A 23,807-nucleotide genomic window follows, 5' to 3' on the forward strand; every position below is an offset into this window, starting at 1 on the left:
CGGGGCCAGCGGGCTTTGTCTCCTCCGCCCCCGGCGGGGGTCTTGGCCCCCCGGGCTCGCCGCCCGCGCCCCCCGGGCTCGCCGCCCGCGGGCGCTTCTGTCATCGGACCTTGGAGCTCCCCAGACCGGTCGGTGTCGGGCGCTGACAGCCCGCGGGGCCTGCGGGGCATCCCCCGTCCGAGCCGCCCCGGGGCCCCCCATCCGTCCCGGGCCCATTCCCCCACCGCCGGCGGCTCTTTCGGCCGGGGCGCCCGGGGGGGGGGCGCCCCTCCTCCTCACCTTTGGGATCCCCCCCAGCCCGCGGGCGGGGCGGGGCGGGGCGGGGCGGGGCGGGGAGCAGCCGGGGCGCCCTCCAATCGGCGGGCCGGGGCGGGGCCGGGGCGGGGCCGGGCGGGGAGCGGGCGCGCAGCGGCCCCTGGCGCCGGGCAGGGCGGCAGAGCGCGCCGAGGCGGGAGCCCCGCGGCCGAGCCCAGCCGGCGCCCCCTCCCCCAGCCCGGCCCGCCCCCTCCCCGGCCCCGCGGCTGCAGGTGGCTGGGCGGGCGGCGTCTGGCGCGGAGCTGCCGGCCCCCCCGCGGCGCCCCCCGGCCCCCGCCATGGTCGGGCGCCTGAGCCTGCAGGATGTCCCCGAGCCGCTGGACATGAAGAAGAAGGGGGACGGGGTCCTGGACAGCCCGGACTCGGGGCTGCCCCCCAGCCCCAGCCCCAGCCACTGGCTGCTGGCGCCGGGCGGCGGCGGCGGGGGCGGCGCGGAGCGGGGGCCGGGCCCGGGACTGCCGGAGCCCGACGGGGCGGCCGCGGTGAGTGGCGGGCCGGCCGGGGGGGAGGGGGCTGGGGGGACTGGACCCCCGGCCCGAGAGGCGGGGGGGCGCCTCTCCAACGGGGGCACACCGGGACCCCAGCCTCCGCACCCCGAAAATGGGGGCGGCCCCGGGGGTCGGCCGAGGGTGGCCCGGCCGGCTGGCACCCCCGCCCCCGTGTCGGCTGCTAAGATGGGCGCTGGGGAGTGGGCGCCTCTCGGGAGGGCGGGCGGCCCCGGGACCCGTCGTCATGACTGTCATGGTGGCGGTGAATAGACAGACGTGAGGGCGCGGGGCCGGGGCCGGGGCCGGGGCCGGGGCCTGGGGCCGGGGCCCGGGCCGGGGAAGCGGCCGCTAGCCGGAAGGACGGGGCTCAAGGGGGAGCCCGGGCGCCTCTTGGCCGTGCCACCTTGGGCACGTCCCTCGACGTCCCCAAGCCTCGGGGGAGCGCAGGCGGCGCCGCTTCTGGGCGCCGAGGGCTTTGGGTCCGCGCCCCCCGGACCTCTTCTTGCAGCCCCGGGAGGCGCTTTGCCCCCCTCCGTCTAGGCTGTTCCCTCTCGAATGAGGAGACTGGACTAAACGAGCCTTGAAGCCCCCCAGCTCCGGCCCGGGGTGGGGGTCTCACTTCGTTACACCGAGGGAAGCACAAATCGGCTCCCCGCCCCCCCATGTAGGTGTACACGGGTACTTCCCCACCTTAAATGGCAGCATGTGCCTTTCTCTAGAGGAAAGGCTTGGGGATGGGCAGATGGGTGAGACACTGGGGAGAACTGAGGGCTTGGTTCAAATCCAGCCCCCGTCACTTACTGGTCTGTGTGACCCTGGGCAAGTCAGCTTAACCCCGTTTGCCTCGTCGGCCTCATCTGAGCTGGGGAAAGCTCCCAATAGGGTCCCCAATAGGGTCACAGAGTCAGAGACCAGTGAACGGCAGCATGCAGAGGATCCGGAGTTCCCTTCAACTAAATGGGGTGGGGGGGAGCCGTGGCGGCCTTCCTTTCCTCCTGGCTCCAGAAGGCATCCTAGCTAGGCAGCCTGGCATTCCGTCCAAATGGGGACAGCCCCTCCAGTTCTGCTGCCAGCTGGGGGTCCTTAATTCCCCGAATGAGGGTTGCTTTGGATCCTGCCAGTGAGAGCCTTGCCCTGGCCCACTGACCCATGGCCGCCTTCCCTTCCTTGGGGCGCTGAAGATGGCCGTTCAGGCCGGCCCAGGCCCAGAGACAGGGTGAGCGGAAGAAGCGGGCCAAAAGTATTCTGAAGTTAGGAAGAGACGACAAGGCGGCTTTTTATCTTGGTGTCTCTTGTTCTGCCTGCTCAGGTGGGGAGAGCTGGAGAAGTGTGCCCAGAAAGATGCCACCCCCCACTGTAGTACGTAGGCCGTTGTTTAACTGAAATAAAGGTCTAGGCCCTGGGGGGTGAGGGAGCAGGTGGCAAGTGGAGGAGGGGCACCCCAGGCCCAGCCAGTGTTCTCCTGGTGGGGAGCCCCAGGCAACCTCACCCCACCTGCTGGGACTGGACAGCTCCACCAGCTCCCTCTTGTTCCTATTGTCCCTATTGACAGCTAAATTAGCAGCTCTGGACCCACTACACATGTGCGTGTCTACATGTGTGTCTGTATATCTGCATATAGAGTACACACATGCATGTATTATCTGTGTGCATGTACAATATATCTGCATGTATAGTATATACATATATGTATTGTGCACATGCCTGTATATGTTTATATACATATGTCTGTAATACACACTCACACATGTATATGTTCATAAGTGCACATGCTCACATCTGCATCATGACATGTGTACGCATATGTACATGCATGCATGCATAGATGAGCACAGGCACATCGGTGCAATGTAATGATTGCACAGTATGTGTGCCATGTGTTTATGCACATACATGTGCGTGTGTGTTCATGTCACACATCACAATGCATCATATGTCTGCATTGTAGTATATTTACACACTGTGCATGTTAATTTATATGTGTATATATCATGTGTCTGTATGTATAACACGCATATATATGTCTGTGTGTGCCTGTCTATGTGTCTATCTTCATGTATAATATATACATGCATGTATGTGTGTTTTATATATGTATATCTGCATGTATAGTATATACATCTATATACCTCTACACACACACACACACATCCATCCATCCATCCACACATCTAGATGTCCACACCCCCAGTGAGCCCCAGACTTGCTCAGCCGCCTTTGCTCCTCCTAACTTGCTCACTTCTCCTCCCAGCTCTGGGGAGGCTCGCTGGCCCTCCTCCCTTTCCCCCAGGCTTCCTTTGCCCTGTCGCCCTCTCCACACCGTTCCCTTCTTGGCACATTCAGCATCTTGACCCACTTGACACCATCTGCTTCCTGCCCTGCTTGCTTGATTTAAGCCTCCCTAAGTTAGCTTTCTGTGCTCTCTCTGCCCAAGGGCCCCCGGCCAGGCTTGACGTGACAGACCCGGGGACTCTGCTGTCCCAGCCTTGAACCCCGGGCCGATCGCTTTTCCTCCCATTCTCTCTTGTGTGGCAAAGGAAATCGTGGATTGCAGAATCTGCCGAAGCACTTTGAACAAACACCCCCACTACTGAGAGCTAAGAGGGAGAGTAGGTAGAGAGCAGGGCCCTCCTCAATGAACAAAACAGGAGGACCCTGAGGCAAAAGAGGTTAAGGGACTCAGCCAGGGTCACTCGGATGAGACGAGGCAGAGTCGGGAATTGGAACTCAGATCCTGGGGTTTGAAACTCAGCAATGTTTCTACTGTAGAGTGTTGGTGATCAACAGAAGGCAAACGAAGATGACCCTGACAGACGCTGTTTGATCAGTCTTAGAGACTTGACAGTAAAACTTTGTTTCCATAGGAATTTTTTGAGGACGGCTTTGCTGATTGGTATGACTCCCTGAGCTGACTAAAGACAGAGTGACTTTGGAGAGCATCTATCTGATTTTAGCAATTTTTGCTCACTATGTCTCTGAACAAGTCACTTTACTTTATCTGTCAAATAAACTGGAGAAGAAAATGGCAAACCATTCCAGTATCTTTGCCACAAAACCCCGAAATGGAATGTTAAAGCGTCGGACACAGATGAAACAATTGAACTTTTGTTAAACGACATCATTTTAATTTCAATGTTTTTAAAAAACATTTTTTTTCTTAGTGTCATCTTGCTGTAGTTAGTAAAATCTAGGGAGCATAACTGGATCTCTTTTGGGTGCCTAATGATCTCACAGGACCTCAAGGTAGTCATTTGGTTCAGCAAGGCCCTTCCTGTTAGGGGGAAAAGGTGGAGTCCTGGTGTTAGAATGGGTAAATTTGTATTTCACCCCAGAACACTTCCATAAACAAGTTTTATGTTCTTATTGTGTACCTCAGAGAGGACACTGTCAGTGACTTGTGTTCCTGTGACTTGCCAAGTTCTTGTAAAAGTATAGTAAGGGATGATGGTTTGGGTTGCTTCATCACTTCACCGGGATTCTGGGTAGTTGCACCCCAGTGAGGATGTGGACAGCTACCCTTCCGCGTTCACATCTTGCTCAACGAGCAGGGTGGACATTGAAAAATGGATGGTTTCATTGCATCATTCAACTCAAGCTTGTTTTCTCATCAGAGCATCTTATCAACAGGAAGGTTTTCTTCCTGCCCTTTCTAGGGGAGGGGGCAGGGATGTAAAAACCATATGGAAGATGGTGGGATTTCTTCCACTCCCATAGTCTCAGGCACTATAATGACAGTTTAGGACCTTGGCCTCCCAGATTGAAAACCATGTTCCTAAGTCACTGTAAACTTTCTACTCATTGTTCTATCTATTTGCTTGGGTTATATTGATATCAGGGAAAAAGACAACAACCTCCTAATAATTCTAACCATTCAAAAGTATAATGGACTGCCTTAGGAAGGTAGTAAGTTGCCCTGTACTAGAGGTATTCAAACAGAAGCCAGATAATGTGGAAAGGATCTTGGTTAGGTAAAGTTTGGACTAGGTGACTTCTGACTGTCCTTTCCTCATTTTCCAATCTGAGATCCTGAGATTTGGAATGGAGAGAAAGGAACTTTAATCTTTAGGATACTTGACTTGAAATCCCACGCTGTCTTCCTCATGATCTTAGCCGAGTTATTTCCCTTCAACCTCAGTTCCTTTCATTATAAAACCTAGTGGTTGGACTCCATCCGAGGTTGTTAAAATGAGGTCTAAAACTTGTTTAAAAAATAGTTTGATAACTATCACAACATAATTGCTTTCCTTTGCAATCCTATGGATTTTAATTGATGCATTTAAAAACCTAATTCTGGGAAGAGGTTCCTCGGTTTCACCGGTCTGCCAACCTGAGGGGTCCAGAGCACCAAGAAGGTGAAGAATCCTCTGGTTGAGAAGCAGATGACCTCCAAGGTCCCGTCAAGCTTGGACTACTTTGGTTCTCTCTGCATTCTGCCTATAACCACAGTATATTCTTGCTTTCAGAATTCTGTCTTTCTCCCCAATCCCCCGGGGTCTGGCTGCCCTCCACGGCTCTGCCCTCTGTCTTTTGGTGAAGGAGTAGAGTTTGACCCGTTGCCTCCAAAGGAAATAAGGTAAATGTGCCCAGTGTTCTTTCTGCTTCCTTCCCTTTTCTAGATAATGTACCATTTCCATTGAAAGTAGGCTGTGGGTGGGAGTAGAAAGGGGTTGGTATATTTACTCCTCTTAGAGCATGTCCCTACATGATTTAGTTTTCCTCTCTGGAGGCAGTTGTTAGTACAGTATATAGAGTGTTGGGCCTGGAGTCAGGAAGACCTGAGTTATAGACACTTGCTAGCTGAGTGAGCTGAGCAGGTCACTTTACCTCTGTTTACCTCAGTTTCCTCATCTGTACAATGGGGATAATAACAGCCTCTACTTCCCAGGGTTGTTTGCGAATCAAATGAGATAAGATTTCTTAAAAACGATTAACCCAGGGCCCAGCACATAGTAGGTTCCTTTTCCTTTTGAGGATGATTTGGGGGAAGTTGGGTAAAAGAACCTTATTAAAGGAAAGGGAGTTCTACTTTGGGCCACTCCTAGTCTCCTAGCTAGAGTCTCTATTGGAGCAGCACATGGGGACCTCCCAAGTAAAAAGGAAAGAGGTTTTCCATTGTGTTTTCACGATTCATTCCATGAGGTGTAATTTTCATGGCATGTGGAGTCATGATCTTTGATCTTGAACAACATGGGCATAGTGAACTCCTCAGACATTGCCACGTACCCACTTGCCCAGGGAGAATAAGATTCTATATTCAAGAAGGAAGCAAGAATGCTAATTTACCATCTGGCTTCCCACTTGGGGAAAGCGAGGCCACAGCCCTGGCACCGCTGGCACCTGTTTCTTATGTACTTAGCAGGCTGTCATAGTGTACTGATTTTAAATGTTTCTTCACTCTTCTTCAAAGAAATTGAAAAGGAGTTAATAAAATAACTTGGATATTTTTTCTTTTTTTCTTCCTTTCTTATTCTCTTCTTCCTTTTCTCCTTACTTCATTTTCTTCCTTATTCATATCTTTCTTCTTTTTCTTTCTTACCTTACTTTCTCTCTCCTTTTTTCCTCCATCCTTTTCTTTTTTCTTTTCCTTCCTCCCTTCCTGCCTCCATTCCCCTTTTCTTCCTCCCTTCCTTTCTTTTTTCTCTACCCATTCCTTTCTCTTTCCTCCCTCCCTTCCTCCTCCCCTCTTTTTCCACCCCTTTTCTCCCTTTCTTCCTCCCTCTTTTCTTTTTTCCTTCATCCCTTTCTTCCTCCTTCCTCCCCTCCCTTTTCCTTCTTTCTTCCCCTCCCTTCCTTTCTACCTTTCTTCTTTCTTTCTTCCATCCTTTCCTTCCTTCCTCTCCTCCTCCCTCATCCCTTCCTTCCTTTATTTCTTTCTTCCATCCCTTCCTTCCTCCTTCCTCTTTTCCTTCTTCCTTCTTCCTCCTTTCCACCTTTTTTCTTTTTTCCTTCCTCTCTCCTCTTTCTTCCCTTTGTCTTTCTATTTCTCTTGTCTATATTCCTCTCTCTTTCCCTCCCTTTACAGAAACGAATATTTTATGAAATGCTGAGGTTTGCAATGATCCTTACTACTGAGCAGGGTCAAATTTCAAGAATTTGTATGGTTAGAAATAGGGATTGCTCTCTGTTAGTATCCAAGAGGATGACAGGCTGGCTGGCTGGCTGGCTGAGGCCTCCTCCCTTTAGCCTCCAGTTTGAAGCTGATTATTCCAAGGGCATGAGTCCCTAGCTGACTGGGATGGAAATGCCAGAATTCCCACAGCTATGCTGGATGAGGAAGTACCCCAAACAAGAAGTGTGGCCAAGTCCCCACATTGACACCCTCTAACTAGGACCCTGGTGCCTGAGCTGGAGCCCAGTGCTCCCCGCCCCAAGCCTGCTTCATGCCCTCTCGTGTGTCCTGGCCCGCAGGTACACCTCCTCGGTGAAGTATGACTCAGACAAGCACTTCATTGACAACATCTACATGCCGGTGGGCCTGGCGGTGTCCTCCTGCAGCCAGACCGTGGTCTGCATCCCCGGCTGCACCTGGCGCAACTACAAAGCCGAGCTCCACTTTGAGCCTCGCAACAAGGCCCTGCGATTTCTCAGCACCACCATCGTCTACCCCAAGCACACCAAGACCGTGTACACCACCACCCTCGATTACAACTGCAAGAAATCCACCAGGCGGTTTTTGTCCAGCGTGGAACTCGAAGCTTCAGAATGCCCAACGAGTGATTATCTTCTGGATGAATGCTGATGGAGACATCTGGGAGTGATGGAATGGAACGGTCCTTCTGAGTTTGCTGCTCAGTTCTTTGATCTAAGTGAAAATGGGCAATGCCTTTATTACCCAAAAGTTTTCATCTCTGAAGCAGCCTTCTCTATCATTCTAGCTTCATGTGTTCAGCCTTGGCAAAGGAGGGGGGGGGGCAACCCCCACCTCTGGCATCTTTTGGGAATTTGATTTTAGCTTTTCTTTTTAAAGACATTTATTTTTCTTGGCTCACAATTACATATCTCCCAAAGTATAAATTGAATAACAAATAAAGGGAAGATCCAAGTGAAAGGGAAAGTGGGAAAAAAAAACCCCAATCTTTGAAATCAAAAACATAGCTCCTGTATAGGGAGGGCAGAACTTGTCTGTGGTAGAGTATGGAAAAAGTCTTCTGGGTGGAAAGATTGAGCTTCCCATTTTAAGCAACTTCTGTTGGAAGTAATTGTACTTGTTGCCTAACTTGTCCCACCCATATGGGCTCAATCTGTGTAAACTGAGGTCCACGAGTTACTTCTGTTTCAATCAATATGCAGACCTTGTCCTTCCTGTTTGCCCAGAAGTCTGTTCTAAGGCAGTGTTTCCACCATGACTGACTTATGAACGTTGCTGGAAGTCACTCGAAAATTTAGTTAACTGATCCGAAGAGAAGACCAAAAGACATTGGTTAACCATTCTGCTAGTCATGAGGAAAGCCTCTTGTCTTCTTATCCATGGGCCCTGGAGACATGCCTTGCATCTCTGGAATCTTGCTAACACCACCACAGACTTGTGGAACTCTTCTGATATGTACATTGGGGTTACTTAATACTTTCCTAGTCTCCTAAGGCAAAATAGAGTATAGTGCATATCTGAAAGAAATGTCACTTTTAAGGCTGCTTTGATGGAATGCTTTTAGGATTTCTCAGATTGATGCCTTTTGACTCATAACTGGAAATGACTGGCATGGGTCATGTCTGGGTATTATTTAGAAGGGAGACGAGCTGGTGACGGTGTCCTTACCGAAGCCTCACATGTGTTCTGTCCAAAGTAAATGACATTAGACAGAAGTAAGTTACATCTAACAGAAGAATAAAATATCTACCCTTGGGATCACATTTGAATTTTAATTAGAGGAAAGTCATAATTCAAACATCCAACTTTGTTACTATAGCACACGGTTTTGATTTTTGCTCAAGGGTCAGAGGATCCTCCTAGATTCTCAACATCAGCTGGGATGATCCTTAGAGAGAACTTTGTTGGGGTGACTAGGTGGCACAGTGGATGGAGCACCGACCCTGGAGTTAGGAGAACCTGAGTTCAAATCCAACCTCAGACATAATAATTACTTAGCTGTGTGACCTTGGGCAAGTCACTTAATCCCATTGCCTTCAATAAATATAGTTTAAAAAAAAAGGAAGAAACAACTTTGTTGGTTTAGTGAAATCAGCCAGGAGAAGATGAGAGCATCCATATGTGGGTCACCCATGCAGAATCCAGGCAGGCAAACTGTCCCTTCTCTTAGGCCCCATTGCTCCTTCTGAAATCCTCCTATGTTCCCTCTCAGTAGGAGCCCCCTGTTAATTTTGACTTCCACTGTCTGCCAAATCCACATTTCTAATTAGGCAAGGCAGAGGTGGAAGTAGGCAAGTTATTGTATACAAACCTGCATCAGAGCATTGAATTACAATGTGGGAGGGTTTTGAGAGGCCTAAGGGGACAAGAACATACATGTGATCTCTCTGGAGGCTTGCTGTGGGCCCCCGAGCTTTTTACTTCTCTATTGGGGTTAGGGGAAAGCAGCAAGATGTAAGGAGAATCTAAGGGGGCTGTACAGGTAAGCTTTCTGAGACAAAGGAAGTGGGTAGGTAGCTTTTGTGGTCTTCCTGTCAGAAAGAACAAACCACTGATACGCTCTTTGAATCTGTTCTCATTCAGGCTGTCACTCCCAAGCTATAGGGCCTTGATTCTGTGGGGCTCAGTTTTCTTCTCTTTAAAAAGAAGTTTGAAAATTATCTCAAGGGTGTTTTTCAGCTCTGAAATGTGGAGACCCTATTCTAATGGGTGTAGACTATTATAAATGGCAAACAGGCCATGTCTCTTTCCTAACTTATGACTATTTTTTAATGGTATAGGTTGGTTTCAAAAGTAGAAATGGTCAGAGAACGCAATCACCATATCCAGCGGTCTCTTTTCCCCTTTATCAGGATATGCTGGTAAACTTGTAATGACCAGCTCTGAAAAAAACAACCAAACCTATACACTTTTAAATTTAAACTGCATCTTTAATATTTAATACTTTCCCTCATTTTCTTAAGTCTAGGTAATCAGTAAAACCAAGTCAAGCCATGTTTTGTAGCTTTTGTGGTGTCCAGAGTGTAAATATTCATGCTGAAGATTTAACAGTTGAGCTGGTTAGAGCTGGCTCCAGCATATCCTTTTAATAATGATTTTGCAGAGATAATCATGCTTTTTGGGAGACTTTGATACTTTCAGAACTGAATTGCCCAATGCTGATTTCAAAACTTATATATTATTTTGTTTTTCTAAAGATATTTTGGACAATCTGCCACATAGAGCGCTTAGGCCACTTAACTAATTTTGTATTAAATAATGTGATGTTGAACAGGACTGCGGGAAGTTGGGAGTACTTTTGGACCCTAGATTTCACTCCAGAGCCCATTCGTGAAGTGCTTCTCCAATGTCCATTTAATACTTATGGACAAATGAGAAAGAATTCAAATGTGGGATAATGTCTCAGCATTATGATATGGAAAAAACAGTAGAGGGGGGCGGCTAGGTGGCACAGTGGATAGAGCACAGGCCCTGGAGTCAGGAAAATCTGAGTTCAAATCTGACCTCAGACACTTAATAACTACCTAACTGTGTGACCTTGGGCAAGTCACTTAACCCCACTGCCTTGCAAAAAAAAACTAAAAAAAAAAGGAGGAAAAAACAGTAGAGGATCTACAATGTCATTGTACTATGTAATTTGGGTTACTTGTAATTTGATGTAATTTGAAGTGATGAGAAGTCATTGTTCTGTCTAGGTAGTTAACTTGGATTAAATTTACAATACATGAACCAACAACCCTCCCCACTCCCAACAGTATTGTTGATGGAGCAGGAAGAACCTCATTGGACGGAAAAAATCACTTTTCTGGCCAAAAATAGATTTGATTTCTCCTCTGAGAGCTATCCTTAAGTGAGAGTATTGTTTAGGTTAAGTTAAATTTGCAGGAAGGTTAGGTAGGTTGGTTGAGAAACTGTAAGGGTGGGGAGAATCTGACTTTGGGAATGTGAGTGCAAGTGAAGAAGTGAGTGTGAAAATGTAGGTAAAAAAAAGAAGAGTTTGTATTCTTTTATTGCTAAGTTATTCGATGGGGAACCAGAGGGTTTCTTCTCATCTTTCCTTTTCTATTGAAACTGCTTTTCTAAAAGAGAACGAGAAAGATACCATATAGCAATAGGACACTTGTGGGAAGGCTTCTTTTGGGAAACCATGGAATGAAGGATAAAAAAAATATGTTCTTGTGGGAGCTTGGGCTGCCTCTTCTGCTATTGCTCAGCTTCTTAGAATCTATTCTTGTGAGCAGCTAGGTGGCACAGTTGGATAGAGCACCAGTTCTGGAGTCAGGAGGACCTGAAAATCCAGCCTAGCTGTGTGACAAGTCACTTAACCCCAATGCCTTGCAAACCCCCCCCCCCCCAAAAATCTTTCTAAATGCCTTTGGAAGGTCCAATTTCTTTGTCTTTCCATTCAAAGTGGTTTTCTCTACTTGTTAAATAATGACTTCAGAGGCTTGCCAAACTGACCTGCTAAAATTGCACACAAGAGTAGTCGAGAGTTTTAATTTGTATCTTAAGGGAGACACTGGTTTCCTTTGCAAATGTTTATACTTTTAAAGATTTTGAAGGGAAAGTATGTTGAGCAATCTTCCCATTCTAGAACCTTAGGAACCCAGAATGTTCTTTCACAAAAACTGTGGTCTGTTATCTGTGGTCTTCTGCTTCTCCCCTTTCCACCCAACTTCCATTTGCTTGTTACTTTTTCATTTAACAATAAATTATCTGAAATATAATTCCAAGAATGCCTCTTTTTTTCTTTCTTTCTTTCTTTTTTTTTTTAAAAATGGAATTTTTAATTATGGAAACTAAGAGAAATGGAAAATTCTACTTGTCCATTCTGAGAGATCCATTCTAATGGATCACTTTTAGGGAACCCAGGGTTTCAGAGGGAATGTACAAAAGGGACAAGATGATTAGTGCTGACCAAGGGGAAGAGCTGAAGGAATGAGCATAGGCTCTGTAGTCAGAGAATCTGGGTTCAAATCCTACTCATTATTGATGTGATTTGAGGGTCAGAATATCTGGGTTCAAGAGATAGCTGTCCCGTCCCTTCCCTGGATCTCAGTGTCCCTTCTAAAATGAGAAGGTTGGGATACATTACCTCAGAAGCTCCTCTCTCATCTAAAGCTATAATCCTGTGGTTTGAAGTCATTTGCTTTTAGCACCAAGAACCATTTAAGACCAGAGAATGTGGGAGCTGGATTGACTAGTCCCAGTACCTCATGTTACAAAGGGGGAAGTAGCAATGCTGCTACTAGAATCTAGATCTTGAAATACCTAGCTCAGTATTCTGCCACGTCATGCTGCTATTTTTAGCCACCAGTTGTATGAGTTTGGGGTTTTTCTTTTTTTTTAAGATTTCATTTATTTTGAATTTTACAATTTTCCCCCTAATCTTGCTTCCCTCCCCCCACCCCCACCCCCATAGAAGGCAGTCTGGTAGTCTTTACATTGTTGGTATATATTGATCTAAGTTGAATGTGATAGGAAAGAAATCATACCCTTAAGGAAGAAAAATAAAGTATAAGAGCTAGCAAATTTGTAGAATAAGATAATGTTTTTTTTTTTAATTAAAGGTGGAGCAGCTAGGTGGCGCAGTGGATAGAGCACTGGCCCTGGAGTCAGGAGTACCTGAGTTCAAATCCGACCCCAGACACTTAATAATTATCTAGCTGTGTGGCCTTGGGCAAGCCACTTAACCCCATTGCCTTGCAAAAAAACTAAAACTAAAAATTAAAGTTAATAGTCCTTGGTCTTTGTTCAAACTCCACAGTTCTTTCCCTGGATACAGATGGTATTCTCCATCGCAGACAGCCCCAAATTGTCCCTGATTGTTGCACTGATGGAATGAGCGAGTCCATCAAGGTTGACCATCGCCCCCATGTTACTGTTAGGGTGTATAGTGTTTTTCTGGTTCTGCTCATCTCACTCAGCATCAGTTCATGCAAATCCCTCCAGCTTCCTTCCCTGAATTCCCTTCCCTCCTGGTTTCTAATAGAACAATAATGTTCCATGACATACATATACCACAGTTTGTTAAGCCATTCCCCAACCGAAGGACATTTACTTGATTTCCAATTCTTTGCCACCACAAATAGGGCTGCTATGAATATTTTTGTACATATGGGGTTTTTACCCTTTTTTATGATCCCTTCAGGGTATAGACTCAGGGTATAGCTGGATCAAAGGGTATGCACATTTGGGGTTGTTCTTTAGACTAAACCAGTGCTTTTATTGTATAGGAAAAGTGAAGACACTCCTGCCATTATAGGTCAGGTGAGCCTCATGGGGCCATGATAAATTAAGTCCATTTTGTCAGAGGTGGGACTGGATCAGATTTTCCTGACTACCTACCCTGCACCCTGCCTCTCTGAGGTAAAATATCCCATTAAGAATAAAATGTTCAGAGGTGGCTAGGTGGTACAGTGGATAAAGCACTGGCCCTGGAGTCAGGAGTACCTGTATTCAAATATGGCCTCAGACACCTAATTACCTAGCTGTGTGGCCTTGGGCAAACCACTTAATCCCATTTGCCTTGCAAAAAAAAAAAATACCCTAAAAAAAAGCATAAAATGTTCCCCCACCAAAGTGTTTGAGAAGTAAATTATTCATTAATATATGGAAAACAATAGCATCACAGCACAGTGGGAAGCGCCTGGGATCTGATTATCAGAGGACCTGAGCTCCCAGTCCACTTCTGACACCTGCATGACCTGGGTTGTCACTTCGTTTTTGTTTGTCTCAGTTTCCTCATCTGTAAAATGGGAATCATAACAGCACCTGTCTCCCAGAATTCTGAGGATCAAATGAGATATTTTTCTTTCTTTTTTTTTTTTTTGCAAGGCAATGGGGTTAAGTGGCTTGCCCAAGGCCACACAGCCAGGTCATTATTGAGTGTCTGAGGCTGGATTTGAACCCAGGTCCTCCTGACTCCAGGGCCGTTGCTCTATCCACTGTGCAACCTAGCCACCCCAAATGAGACATTTGTAAAACATGTAGCCTGGTTGGTGGTAGCTATAATTATTGGGAGCATGAGAGGCAAGATGGGATAATAGAGAATTGGTCTCAGAGTTGAGAATATTCAACATCTCTGCTGTGTGATTCTAGTCAAGTCATTTCATGTCTCAGGGTACCAGGCAGTTCTCCAATGCTACATATATGGCAGAAGAACAGAAAAAATTTCTTCATTTGAGTTTCCCTACAACAAAGAAGTCATAGGTCTGGTCTTGGGCGAGAGGATTATGGGTACTTAATCCTGAGCTGTTTTGTCCCATTGCTTAATTCCACCTTTGTCATGTTTTATATCCTAGTTAGAATGGTAAACTCCTTGAGGGCAGGAACTTTTGTATTCTCTAGAACACCTACCACAGGGTTATAACACAGCACCTACTCAAGAAATAGTGACTGAATGAATGGATACTACAGTTTGAGAGGTGATATTCAAATATCGTTTTTCTCTGTTTCTTTTGCTCCACTAGAAGCTTACTGTAACACTGTCATCATGATCCATAAAAAAGGGTGTTACTATGAAGGTCATGAGTTTGAATCCTGTTTCAATCATTAGTTGTGTTATCTTGGCAGATCACTTGGTTTCTGTTTGCCTCGGTTTCCTCAGCTATAAGACGAGACTAGCAGCATTTACCCCACAGGTTTTGTGATGAGGCTCAAATGAGATATTTAGTGCTTTGAAAATATTTTTGTTCAATCATATCAAACTCTTCATGATCCCATTTAGGGTTTTCTTGGCAAAGATACTAGAATGATCTGCCATTTCCTTTTCCAGTTCACTTAACAGATGAGGAAACTGAGGCAAACGGGATGAAGTGAGTGTAAGTGCCTGCATCTAGATTTGACTTCTCTTCCTGACTCCAGCTCTGGCACTCTATCCACTGTATCACATAGCTTGTCCTTGAAATTAGCAGCTGCCACTACTGACTTTTTGGTTATTTCTATTGTGCTTTTAAATACTTTTCTAAATATTTTTTTCAAAGAACATTTGCCAAGAATAAATCCCCTTGAATGGGATTTTAGGGAGAGCTCATATTGAAGCAGCTGTTGGCAAAACGAACAGAACACCAGACTTGGGAGTCATGGAGACTTCAGCCTCATATACTCAGTAGTTGCATGACCTTGAGCACTTTACCTCTGGGCATGGCTTTTTGTGAGGACCTGATAGTATTTGTAAATATCAGGTAAAACTTTAAAAGGTTTATTAACCCAGTGCCTGGGTCATAGTAGTCACTCTATTAATGCCGAGTCCCTTCTCTTCCACCTAAGATTATTGCTTTGGTTTGGGGTGGAAACAGAGGCCCAGAGGGGGAGAAGTTAGTTACCAAAGGAGCACACCCACAGGTGGCAAGGTAGTAGAACTAGGATCTGAATCCTTGTTTTCCACCTTCATGGCCAGGCTATTCATCTGCTGTGGACCACACCGCCTCTCAGCAAGTCCATTTCCAGAATAGGTCTGTAGCATTGCAGGCCTCCAGAGAGGCAGGTTTTACAGCATGAATAATGGAGGGATTATCTGCACCCTTTCTGGTCATCCTTAAGAATGAACAATAGAACCTAGACTTGGGAGTTGAGGTGGTCGGGAGGCTGGGGGGCGGGGACTGAGGGAAATCAAGAGTTGGACTTAATGAAATTCAGTGGATCACTACAAGTATTTCCTTTTTTAATTATTTTTTGAATAGAGAGGTTTTATTTTGGCATGTAAGAACATTTTTATTGAAAGAAGAGGTTGATTTCAATAACAAAACAAAGTATCTGTCCTCTCCAAGATTGGCTTGGTTTCTATTATTCTATTTTCCACACACATTCACATACACACACACACACACACACACACACACACACACACACACACACACACACACACATCCCTGGGATTAGGATAGATTTGCCAATGCAGAAGTAAGCTTCTGCTCAGGTACATTGGTTGTCACTAATTCTGGAGACAGTAAGATCTTTGAAGTCACGTTTCCATCAAGGAAGTAGCTAAGGCAATCAACCTTCACTACTGGTTGTTTGCTGTTTGAGTTACTCGCTGGTTCAGGAGGGTTGGAGACTTTCTCGGTAGTTCCTTCTGGGACACTTGGATTTGAGCAAAGTCCTTCCAGAGCTGAAAGGCGATAACGTTTTCTTCTATTAAGTTTATAGATACGGATCCGTTCTTCCTCTGCAACTGGGTCTTCAAGGACACCCTGCCAGCGAAGACTTTCATTGATCTTGTTGGAAAGGCTGTCTTCTACTTCAGCAGAAGCAAAGGCAGCATTCCCAGAGGGGGAATAAGACAGATGCTTATTTTCTTCTTTCTCTCTTTTAAACTCTTTCATAGACTCTAGTTTGGAGCTAGGATCTTTGCTGGAACCTAAAATATCATAAGAGGAAAAGAGGGGCTGAGTCTCTGTTCTGTTGATCTGAATTACTGGAGTTAGAGATTGTACTAGTAGAAGAGTTAATGAAACGAAAGTAAGCCAATCTAATACCCGCGATTCCCCAGGCTTCTTTGGGCAACTTAAGGTTCAATGAAAAAGTCCCAGCACTGTTGGAATGACTGCCATGTTTCCATAACTGAAGCTCTACAGAGGTTTTGTGTTGCCATTGGTGGGATCTTTGTTAGGAATAGGTAAGAATAGGTAAACATAGACTTGTATACCAAAGATGAAAGAGTGTACCATTTAGAATGGAAAAGACATCAGAACAAAAATTTATAAAATTCTCTTAACTTTACCAAAAGTACTAGAATTAAGCCAGGTTGGGAAGTCTTTGTATTATTGGCTTAGAAAAAATTAATGTAACTTCAGGACTATATATATATTTAAATATATACTATATAGTATATATAACATCATATATATTTAAATATGTAGGGGCAGCTAGGTGGTGCAATGGATAAAACACCGGCCCTGGAGTCAGGAGTACCTGAGTTCAAATCAGGCCTCAGACACTTAATAATGACCTAGCTGTGTGGTCTTGGGCAAGCCACCCAACCCCATTGCTTTGAAAAAATCCAAAAAAGAGAGAGATAAATATATAAAAAACTATGGATATTTTCAGTAGTTGACCATTTCTTGGAGACATGCTAAGAAACCCTTCTTTCAGTGTTGTGGCTAAAGATTCTCCAACCTCCTGCTTTTGGAAAACCAACTTGTGGTGCCTGCCCCCAATCCCCTGAGTCAATATTTAAAGGAAGTCTAAGCTAAAGAAAAATTTTAAAGAGATGATAAATGTCACCATGTGGCTTTACTCATTTCCTGTCTAAGTCACTTTGATCTGGTTGCTGCTACCCTCCCTAGGCTATAGATGCAGCCAAGTAGAGTCATCTTCCCTGTGCCTGCGTCTATGTAGCTAGTGGACTTCTCTTTGAATCTCTCCATTGGGTTCCTTCTAATGTTAAAATTCAGCAACCTGGGAATGCCAGTTTACAAATTCTGGAGCTAGGCAAGGAGTGTGGGGTGAGCACCAACTCAGAGCCAATCTCCTAAAACATCAAAGTAGCTTTCACTTTATATTTATAAATTTATAAATTTATACCCAAGCTTCCCATGAACAGCTCAAGGACAGTCACCAAGGCTTATTTTTAAATGAAAGAGCTCTTTGAATCAGTGGGTGCTTTGAATCAGTGGCAGCTCTGCAGAGAGCTCTCTGGAGGGTCTATTTGGGGGTTGATTGGGGTATATGTAGGTGTGTTTGGGGAGATATTTGTATGCATACTTGTCTTAGTGTGTTTACCTATATCTATCTGGGAATAGGGTGCTTCTGCTCCAAATATGTATGAGTATATGTAGGTTATGTTTTGAGAGCTGTCTGTATATGAGTGGCTGTGGTGGTAGCTATATGTGTGGGTGTATGTGGATATGTCTGTTTTGTGGGGCGCTAGCTGTGTCTGGAATGAAATGATTCTGTGTGTGTGTGTGTGTGTGTGTGTGTGTGTATCTGTAGATAGAGACACTGCCAAATCTGGGCAAGTAAGTATGTGTGGGAAGGTGTCTGCGGCTTTAAATGCATATGGTTGGGGATACCTTGTATGGGATATAAATTTATCTGTCTACATTTAGACTGTGTATGGTATATCTGTGTATGTTTAGGTTCTGTCTATATGGATGAGTGTTTGAGACTATGAGAGATGATAGCTGAGTGTATGGGCAGGATATTTCTTGGGATAATCTATATATTTTAGAGGGTACTGGTATATATTTGGGGTGTATGCATGTTTTAGTATGGGGTTTATATGTTTGGGTGTGATTATGGTGTATTTTCTGGGAAAAGTCCTGGACATTTGTGTTTGCGTATTAAACAGGACTATTGGCAGTGATATTTAAGGAGGGACTTGACTTGTGCTGTTTAACCTTAGTGATATAAACAGGCCCAATGGGGCCCCTTTAGAGTGGATTGTGACAGAAAACCAACCAACCAAACCAAAAGCCAACTTCCTAACAGTGACAGTGGAGTGGGATGACCATCATGCTTGTGGACTGACAGAGACTGGAGGTCTTCAATCAAAGACACCCTCAAGGTCTCACTGAAGAACTTGAGAACTCCTTGTACAGCATGGGACCACCCAGCATGGCATTCCCTCATCAGTGAGGGGGCTGTGCTCTATGAGGAAGGCAGGACTGAAGCAGCTTAAACATGGACTATTTGTGGTAGAGCATTCCAAATTCATATTGGTTTGATCAGCCACAGTTGGATGGACACACTGTCATTTGTCTCAAACATAGTGATGTCATTTTGGCCTTTTTCTACAATGAAGGACAAAAACCAAGTAACTAAGAATGATTATTGAGGGGATTTTTTTTTTTTGGATGTCCAATTATTTTGGTCCCTTTCCACTAAGAATCATTGAAATTCTATAATTAAGATCACAAGAATTTCTCTGTCATCACATTCAACTGAGATCATGTAAACAACTAACAGAATGCCTTCTGTGGGGGGTGGGGGAGGGAAGCAAGAATGGGGGCAAAATTTAAAATTCAAAATAAAATCTTTCTTTAAAAAAAGGATATGACTTCTATGTCATCCCATTCAACTGAGATCAATGTATAACATGGAACCGACGTAAAGACTAACAGACTGCCTTCTGTGGGGGGTGGGGGGTGGGGGAGGGAAGCAAGAATTGGGGGGAAAATTGTAAAACTCAGAATAAGGTTTCTTTAAAAAAAGGTCATAGGTGAGTAGCTTTGGAGCTGGAAAAGCCCATTTTACAGATGAGGCCCCTGAGGCGCGGCGAGGTCAGATGGCGTGCCCAGGGGGGCGCACACAGTGACTAAGTGGTCCTGGAGGATTTGGGATCTTAAACCTTCTTGGTTTCCAGCCCAGTCTACAAGCCTGAATCACTCTTTGTTTGGGGTGTTTTGGGGTGGTCTGAGGCTTTCCCGCGTCTGTGGACGTCTCGCATGTGCGTATGTTTGAAGAGTTGGGGAGGGGTCCCCCAGATCGTGGCGGTGGGGGGTTGCCCTTCGGCAGCCGCCCTGTCTCTTTCCTGAAGGTTCGACGCCTCCCTCCGCCTCTTACGACCTGCCCGACCCAGACTCTCTGAGCCTCAGTTTCTTCGTCCGTAGAATAAGGGGGTCCCTGAGGCCCCCCAGGTCCAGTCCCGCCCAGGACTCCTGTCCCACCCCTCTAGCCCCCGGGGCTCGACCCCGCCCCTGGGACCCGCCCCCTCCGCAGGCCCCGCCCCGCCCAATCCCCGAGGCCGGCCTCCCGCTCTCCTCCAATCGCCCTGCGCGCCCCGGCCCGCCCGCCCCGCCCCGCCCAATCCCCGAGGCCGGCCTCCCGCTCTCCTCCAATCGCCCTGCGCGCCCCGGCCCGCCCCGCCCCTCACCGTCGCCTCTGCCCGCGCCCTTGCCGGGCCCCGCGGCCGGCGCCTTCTTCTTCTTCTTCTTCTTCTTCCCCTTGCGCCGGCCGGGCTCGGGCGCGCAGCCGGAGATGGGCGGCAGCCGGGCCCCCTGCAAGGCCGGCGGGCCGCCCTCCCGCTCCTCCTCGTCCTCCTCGTCGTCCTCGTCGCCCTCCTCGCCGGCCCCGGCTCTCCCGCGGCCTCCCCGGACGTTCATCCCGCCGAGGCCGGCGGCCCGAGCCCGCGCGGGCTCCGAGCGGCCCCGGCTCAAGCGCGCCGCCGCCGCCGCCAGGCCCTTCTCGTGGGCCGCCCGGGGCCGCTCCCGCTCCGGCTCCCGCAGGCGGCCCCACGCGTCCCCATGGCGACGGCTCGGCCCCGCCCTCCCCTCCAGGGTGACGCCGCCCCCTTGGCCCGCCCGCCCGCCTCCGTGGCGCCGCCCACGAGCGTGCGCATGCGCGCCGCCGCCATCGCGTTCCCGCGGAGGAAGCCGACGCTCCGCCTGCAGCGAGGGGGTGGGGGCGGGGCGGGCGTCACGCAGAGCCACGGCCGGGCCTGGCTCCGCCCAACCGTCCCCTCAGGCCCGCCCAGGGCAGCGGCCGCGAGGGGGCGCACGGGCCCGAGCGCCGCCTGCCCGAGTTCAAATCCGCCCCAGACATAATAATGACCAAATCACTTCACCCCCCATTACCTTGCAAAAAACAAACCAAAAAAATTATATAGACTATAAATTAACGTATATATTTTATATATGTATGTATATAAAGTAAGATTTGTAGCTTAGCGGTGGCAGAATTTGAACTTGGGGCTCCCAACGCCAAGCTCACTACAACCAGGTTCTAACATCTCTTTCCAGTTTATTATACATTATTCCCCTCCACATACTCAGCCCAACCAAAATCAGCTATTTGCTGCGGCCCCAACATCCCTTCTCTTTTTTTCTTTATTTTTAGGGTTTTTGTTTTGCAGGGCCATGGGGTTCATGACTGGCCCAAGGCCACACAGCTAGGTCATTATTGTCTGAGGCCGGATTTGAAGCCACCTAGCCGCCCCAACCTTCTCTATATCTTTACATAGATTTAACTCTCTGGTCTCCCCCCCACCCCCAAAGCCGCCTTGAGTTCACTGACAAGTCACTAGTGTCCCCAAGGATTATCTTTGAGTGCTTTTTCTTACAAGGAACCTCTTATCGCCCCAACTTCTGGTTCCTCTTCCCCTTCCCCACCCCCCCCACCAGATACCAGCTTTGTAGTGATAAATTATACACACATTATTTTCATTTGTACACGTATTATGTGTACATGCTATTTCTCCTGATAGAATGAGAAAGACTTGAGCATACAGGACTATTTTGTTCCATATTTTCCATGTTCAAACACGGTTCCTCTTTGTTGCTATTTTTTAAAATATGTTTACAGTTCATGAAGGAAATAGATTGACTCCAGTGACTGATTTTTTACTAAAGAAGAAACCTCTATTGGAGTACAGAAAGTGTTAAGTGATCTGGAAGAAGGTGCCCAACAAATGGGGTTTTCCTCTCCACTCCCCAATTATGGATTTATGGGAGAATTTTGACCAGAGACCCTACCTCCTATGGGCTAGAGCCATGTTTCAGTGTGGGTAAGGAGACATAGCTTGCATCCTAATAAGCTTTCGTGGAGGGGCCCAACACAATGAGATCATATCTCTCTTCTCTCCTGTCATATTTATTGAAGCACCAGTGGAGGTCATCTGCTTTATGCTTGTGTTCCTTTATATTTACTTTTGGGGGAGTTCTGTATCATGTCAATTCATGCTTATTTCTTTGTCACTCAAGGACACTGGGATTTCACTAATGGAAATGTTCTCTCCATCGGTGCAGATGGCCCCCATCCATGCCCATTCCGTGAGATTCTTGTTACCTATGTTGACGTCGCAAGGATAACAATGGAGTTCCCAGGATGCCCGTTTGCTATCCTTTGTTCTTGCCACGGGATCATCTCATCATTTTCACTCCTACATTTTTCCCTGTTGATGTTTTTTACTCCAATTCTTTGAAGTTTTGTGGTCTTATGCTTCCCATCCCATCCCAGCCACCTTATCAGCAGTTTACCCCCTCTGTCCTGCTTTATCCCATCTGAACCTCAAGTCCATGTTCCTAATCTTGGAGAAAGGAATTCTTCCACCTTTGGAGCTACCATCCTAAAGCCCACCCCAGTTGATAGGTGACTGAGTTCAAACAAGTTCACTTAGACCACTCCATCTTTTCTGACCCTAGAGGCCAGGCCTCCATCTGCACTGTTTACCCTCTTCCTCCTCCTCCAACTTTGCTCCCTTTTTACATCTGTAAATGATCATCTGTTTTTGTATTGGAGGGCTCAGTTATTAGAGGACTAAACCCATGTGAAGGTCAATGAGGAGCCTTCTTTCAGGTATGCATAATGGAGAAGACCTGCCCCACAATTTCAGATTCCTTCATGGTGACAAAAGTCTTCTAGTTCAGACTGCTGACCTTATCAAAAAAGGTTTGAATGGATGGGTTTTCCCCTTTTCTCCATCAATTGAGGCAAGAGCTGCTGTGAGCTGCTAGCTGGGAGAGTTCTCCACAGGACTGCCAAATGTCCTCACACATAAAGTGCCTCTGCATTTTTTGTTTCTTGTGTTTACTCTTCCCCAACTGTGGTTGGATGAGTATCCAGAGATCAACAGAGCATGTTAAGACCTTTCAAGTCATGAGGTGACCCATAACTGAAGTGGGCAGCAAAATCTACTCAGAAGCCAGCCCTGATTGCTTAACCCAACTGAGCAAAGAGCCAGATGAACTGAAGAAAGGAACAACCCATGTCTCATCTATGTTTCCTCCAATGTATGTTGACATGACTTCTGTTGAGAAATGGATGAACAAACTGTTGGCATATCAGTGAAAAGAAATATTATTCTACTATAAAAACATTACAAGTGTGAAGAATTCCAGTCCTTTACTTATATCATCATATGCTGGTGAGTCACAGAACACTAATCCAAAGAAATGAAAAATGTGTTTTACACAAAAGTCATTGGAGGTGGGTGTTGCAGGCTATACCATGTAATAGTCAACGTGCATTATTAAGCATTTGCCACTTTACATGATGCCAAGACCCACCATGGATCACTCCCAACATCACTTCAGTTCATGCTTTGCCAGAGAAAGTTGTGAAGGTGCTGCCTCCATTACAAATATACATTACATTCTGAAAGTAGGGGCTCTCACTGTGGGAAGGCAATCCTCTTTGTGCCTCCCTAAGCAATTTACTATTCGGCTCACTTCAATCTTTTAGAATGGATGAGGTCCTTTAATACTCAGCTGAAATGCTACTTTTTAAGAGATCTTTCCCAGTTCTCTAGCCCCTAGTGCTTTCCGCTCTAAAGAAAACTTCTCTATCCATTCCAGTGGTTTGAGGACACTTTAGGGGGTTTGTGATGATGGTCTAAGGAGTTCTCACTAAAAATTATTTAATGATGCCCTAAGCAGTAAAGTTACTTAGAAATATTTTGAATAATATATTAAACACTCTGAGGTTCATAGCAAATTTGGGGGGCTTATTGGTGAAAGTTCACAGAACAAAAATGTTGGGAACCATTAATCTTTTCTATATGCACATATATATATATATATATATATATATATATATACACACACATGTTGTTGCCCACTTTGGAATGGAAGTTCTTTTAGAGCAAAGGTTCTTTTTACTTTTTCTTTGCATCCAGAGTGCCATGCTCAGTTCTTGGTCATATTCTTTGTTGTTCAGTCATTTTTACAATTCTCTGTAATCCTGTGTGCCATAGCATGTCAATACTGTCCACGTGATTGGGTTTTTTTGGTTTGCTTTGGGGGGTTATTTTTGGTAATGATACTGGAGTGGTTTACCATTTCCTTCTCCTTTGGAGTAAGGCAAAAGAAATTGTTACTTATTCAAGGTTACCTAGCTTCTAAGTGTCTGAGATTGGATTTGAACTCAAGTTTTCCTAAATCCAGGCCTTCACTGAGCTATCTAACTGCCTCCAAGACAAATGGAGGTTAGGTCACACAGCTATTAAGTGTCTGAGGCTGGATTTCATCCACTGAGCT

General features: G+C 46.5%; 2 protein-coding genes across 2 annotated transcripts; one reads left to right on the plus strand and one right to left on the minus strand.

Annotated features, from left to right (window-relative positions):
* The first annotated feature begins 495 nt into the window (after window positions 1–495).
* On the plus strand, window positions 496–8,614 carry RFLNB (refilin B). Its single transcript, XM_074189159.1, has 3 exons — window positions 496–797; window positions 5,267–5,376; window positions 7,212–8,614. Exons 1-3 carry the CDS (start codon window positions 594–596, stop codon window positions 7,540–7,542), a joined length of 645 nt encoding a protein of 214 aa, XP_074045260.1. The 5' UTR covers window positions 496–593; the 3' UTR covers window positions 7,543–8,614.
* Window positions 8,615–15,546: 6,932 nt separating this feature from the next.
* LIAT1 (ligand of ATE1) lies at window positions 15,547–20,080 on the minus strand. The gene is made up of 2 exons (XM_074189160.1): window positions 19,709–20,080; window positions 15,547–16,252 (listed from the first exon to the last, which is right to left on the minus strand). Exons 1-2 carry the CDS (start codon window positions 19,935–19,937, stop codon window positions 15,771–15,773), a joined length of 711 nt encoding a protein of 236 aa, XP_074045261.1. The 5' UTR covers window positions 19,938–20,080; the 3' UTR covers window positions 15,547–15,770.
* Between the last annotated feature and the right edge of the window lie 3,727 nt (window positions 20,081–23,807).

Source organism: Macrotis lagotis, chromosome 5 (assembly GCF_037893015.1).
Source record: "Macrotis lagotis isolate mMagLag1 chromosome 5, bilby.v1.9.chrom.fasta, whole genome shotgun sequence".
Taxonomy (NCBI): domain Eukaryota; kingdom Metazoa; phylum Chordata; class Mammalia; order Peramelemorphia; family Peramelidae; genus Macrotis; species Macrotis lagotis.

Excerpts from the sequence above, each read along its gene's own strand:
- RFLNB (XM_074189159.1), top strand. The coding sequence starts at position 594 with ATGGTCGGGCGCCTGAGCCTGCAGGATGTCCCCGAGCCGCTGGACATG. Across the intron at positions 798-5,266 it reads AGCCCGACGGGGCGGCCGCG|AATTCTGTCTTTCTCCCCAA; the intron begins GTGAGTGGCGGG and ends TCTTGCTTTCAG. Across the intron at positions 5,377-7,211 it reads TTGCCTCCAAAGGAAATAAG|GTACACCTCCTCGGTGAAGT; the intron begins GTAAATGTGCCC and ends CCTGGCCCGCAG.
- LIAT1 (XM_074189160.1), bottom strand. The coding sequence starts at position 19,937 with ATGAACGTCCGGGGAGGCCGCGGGAGAGCCGGGGCCGGCGAGGAGGGC. Across the intron at positions 16,253-19,708 it reads GGGCGCGGGCAGAGGCGACG|GTTCCAGCAAAGATCCTAGC; the intron begins GTGAGGGGCGGG and ends ATGATATTTTAG.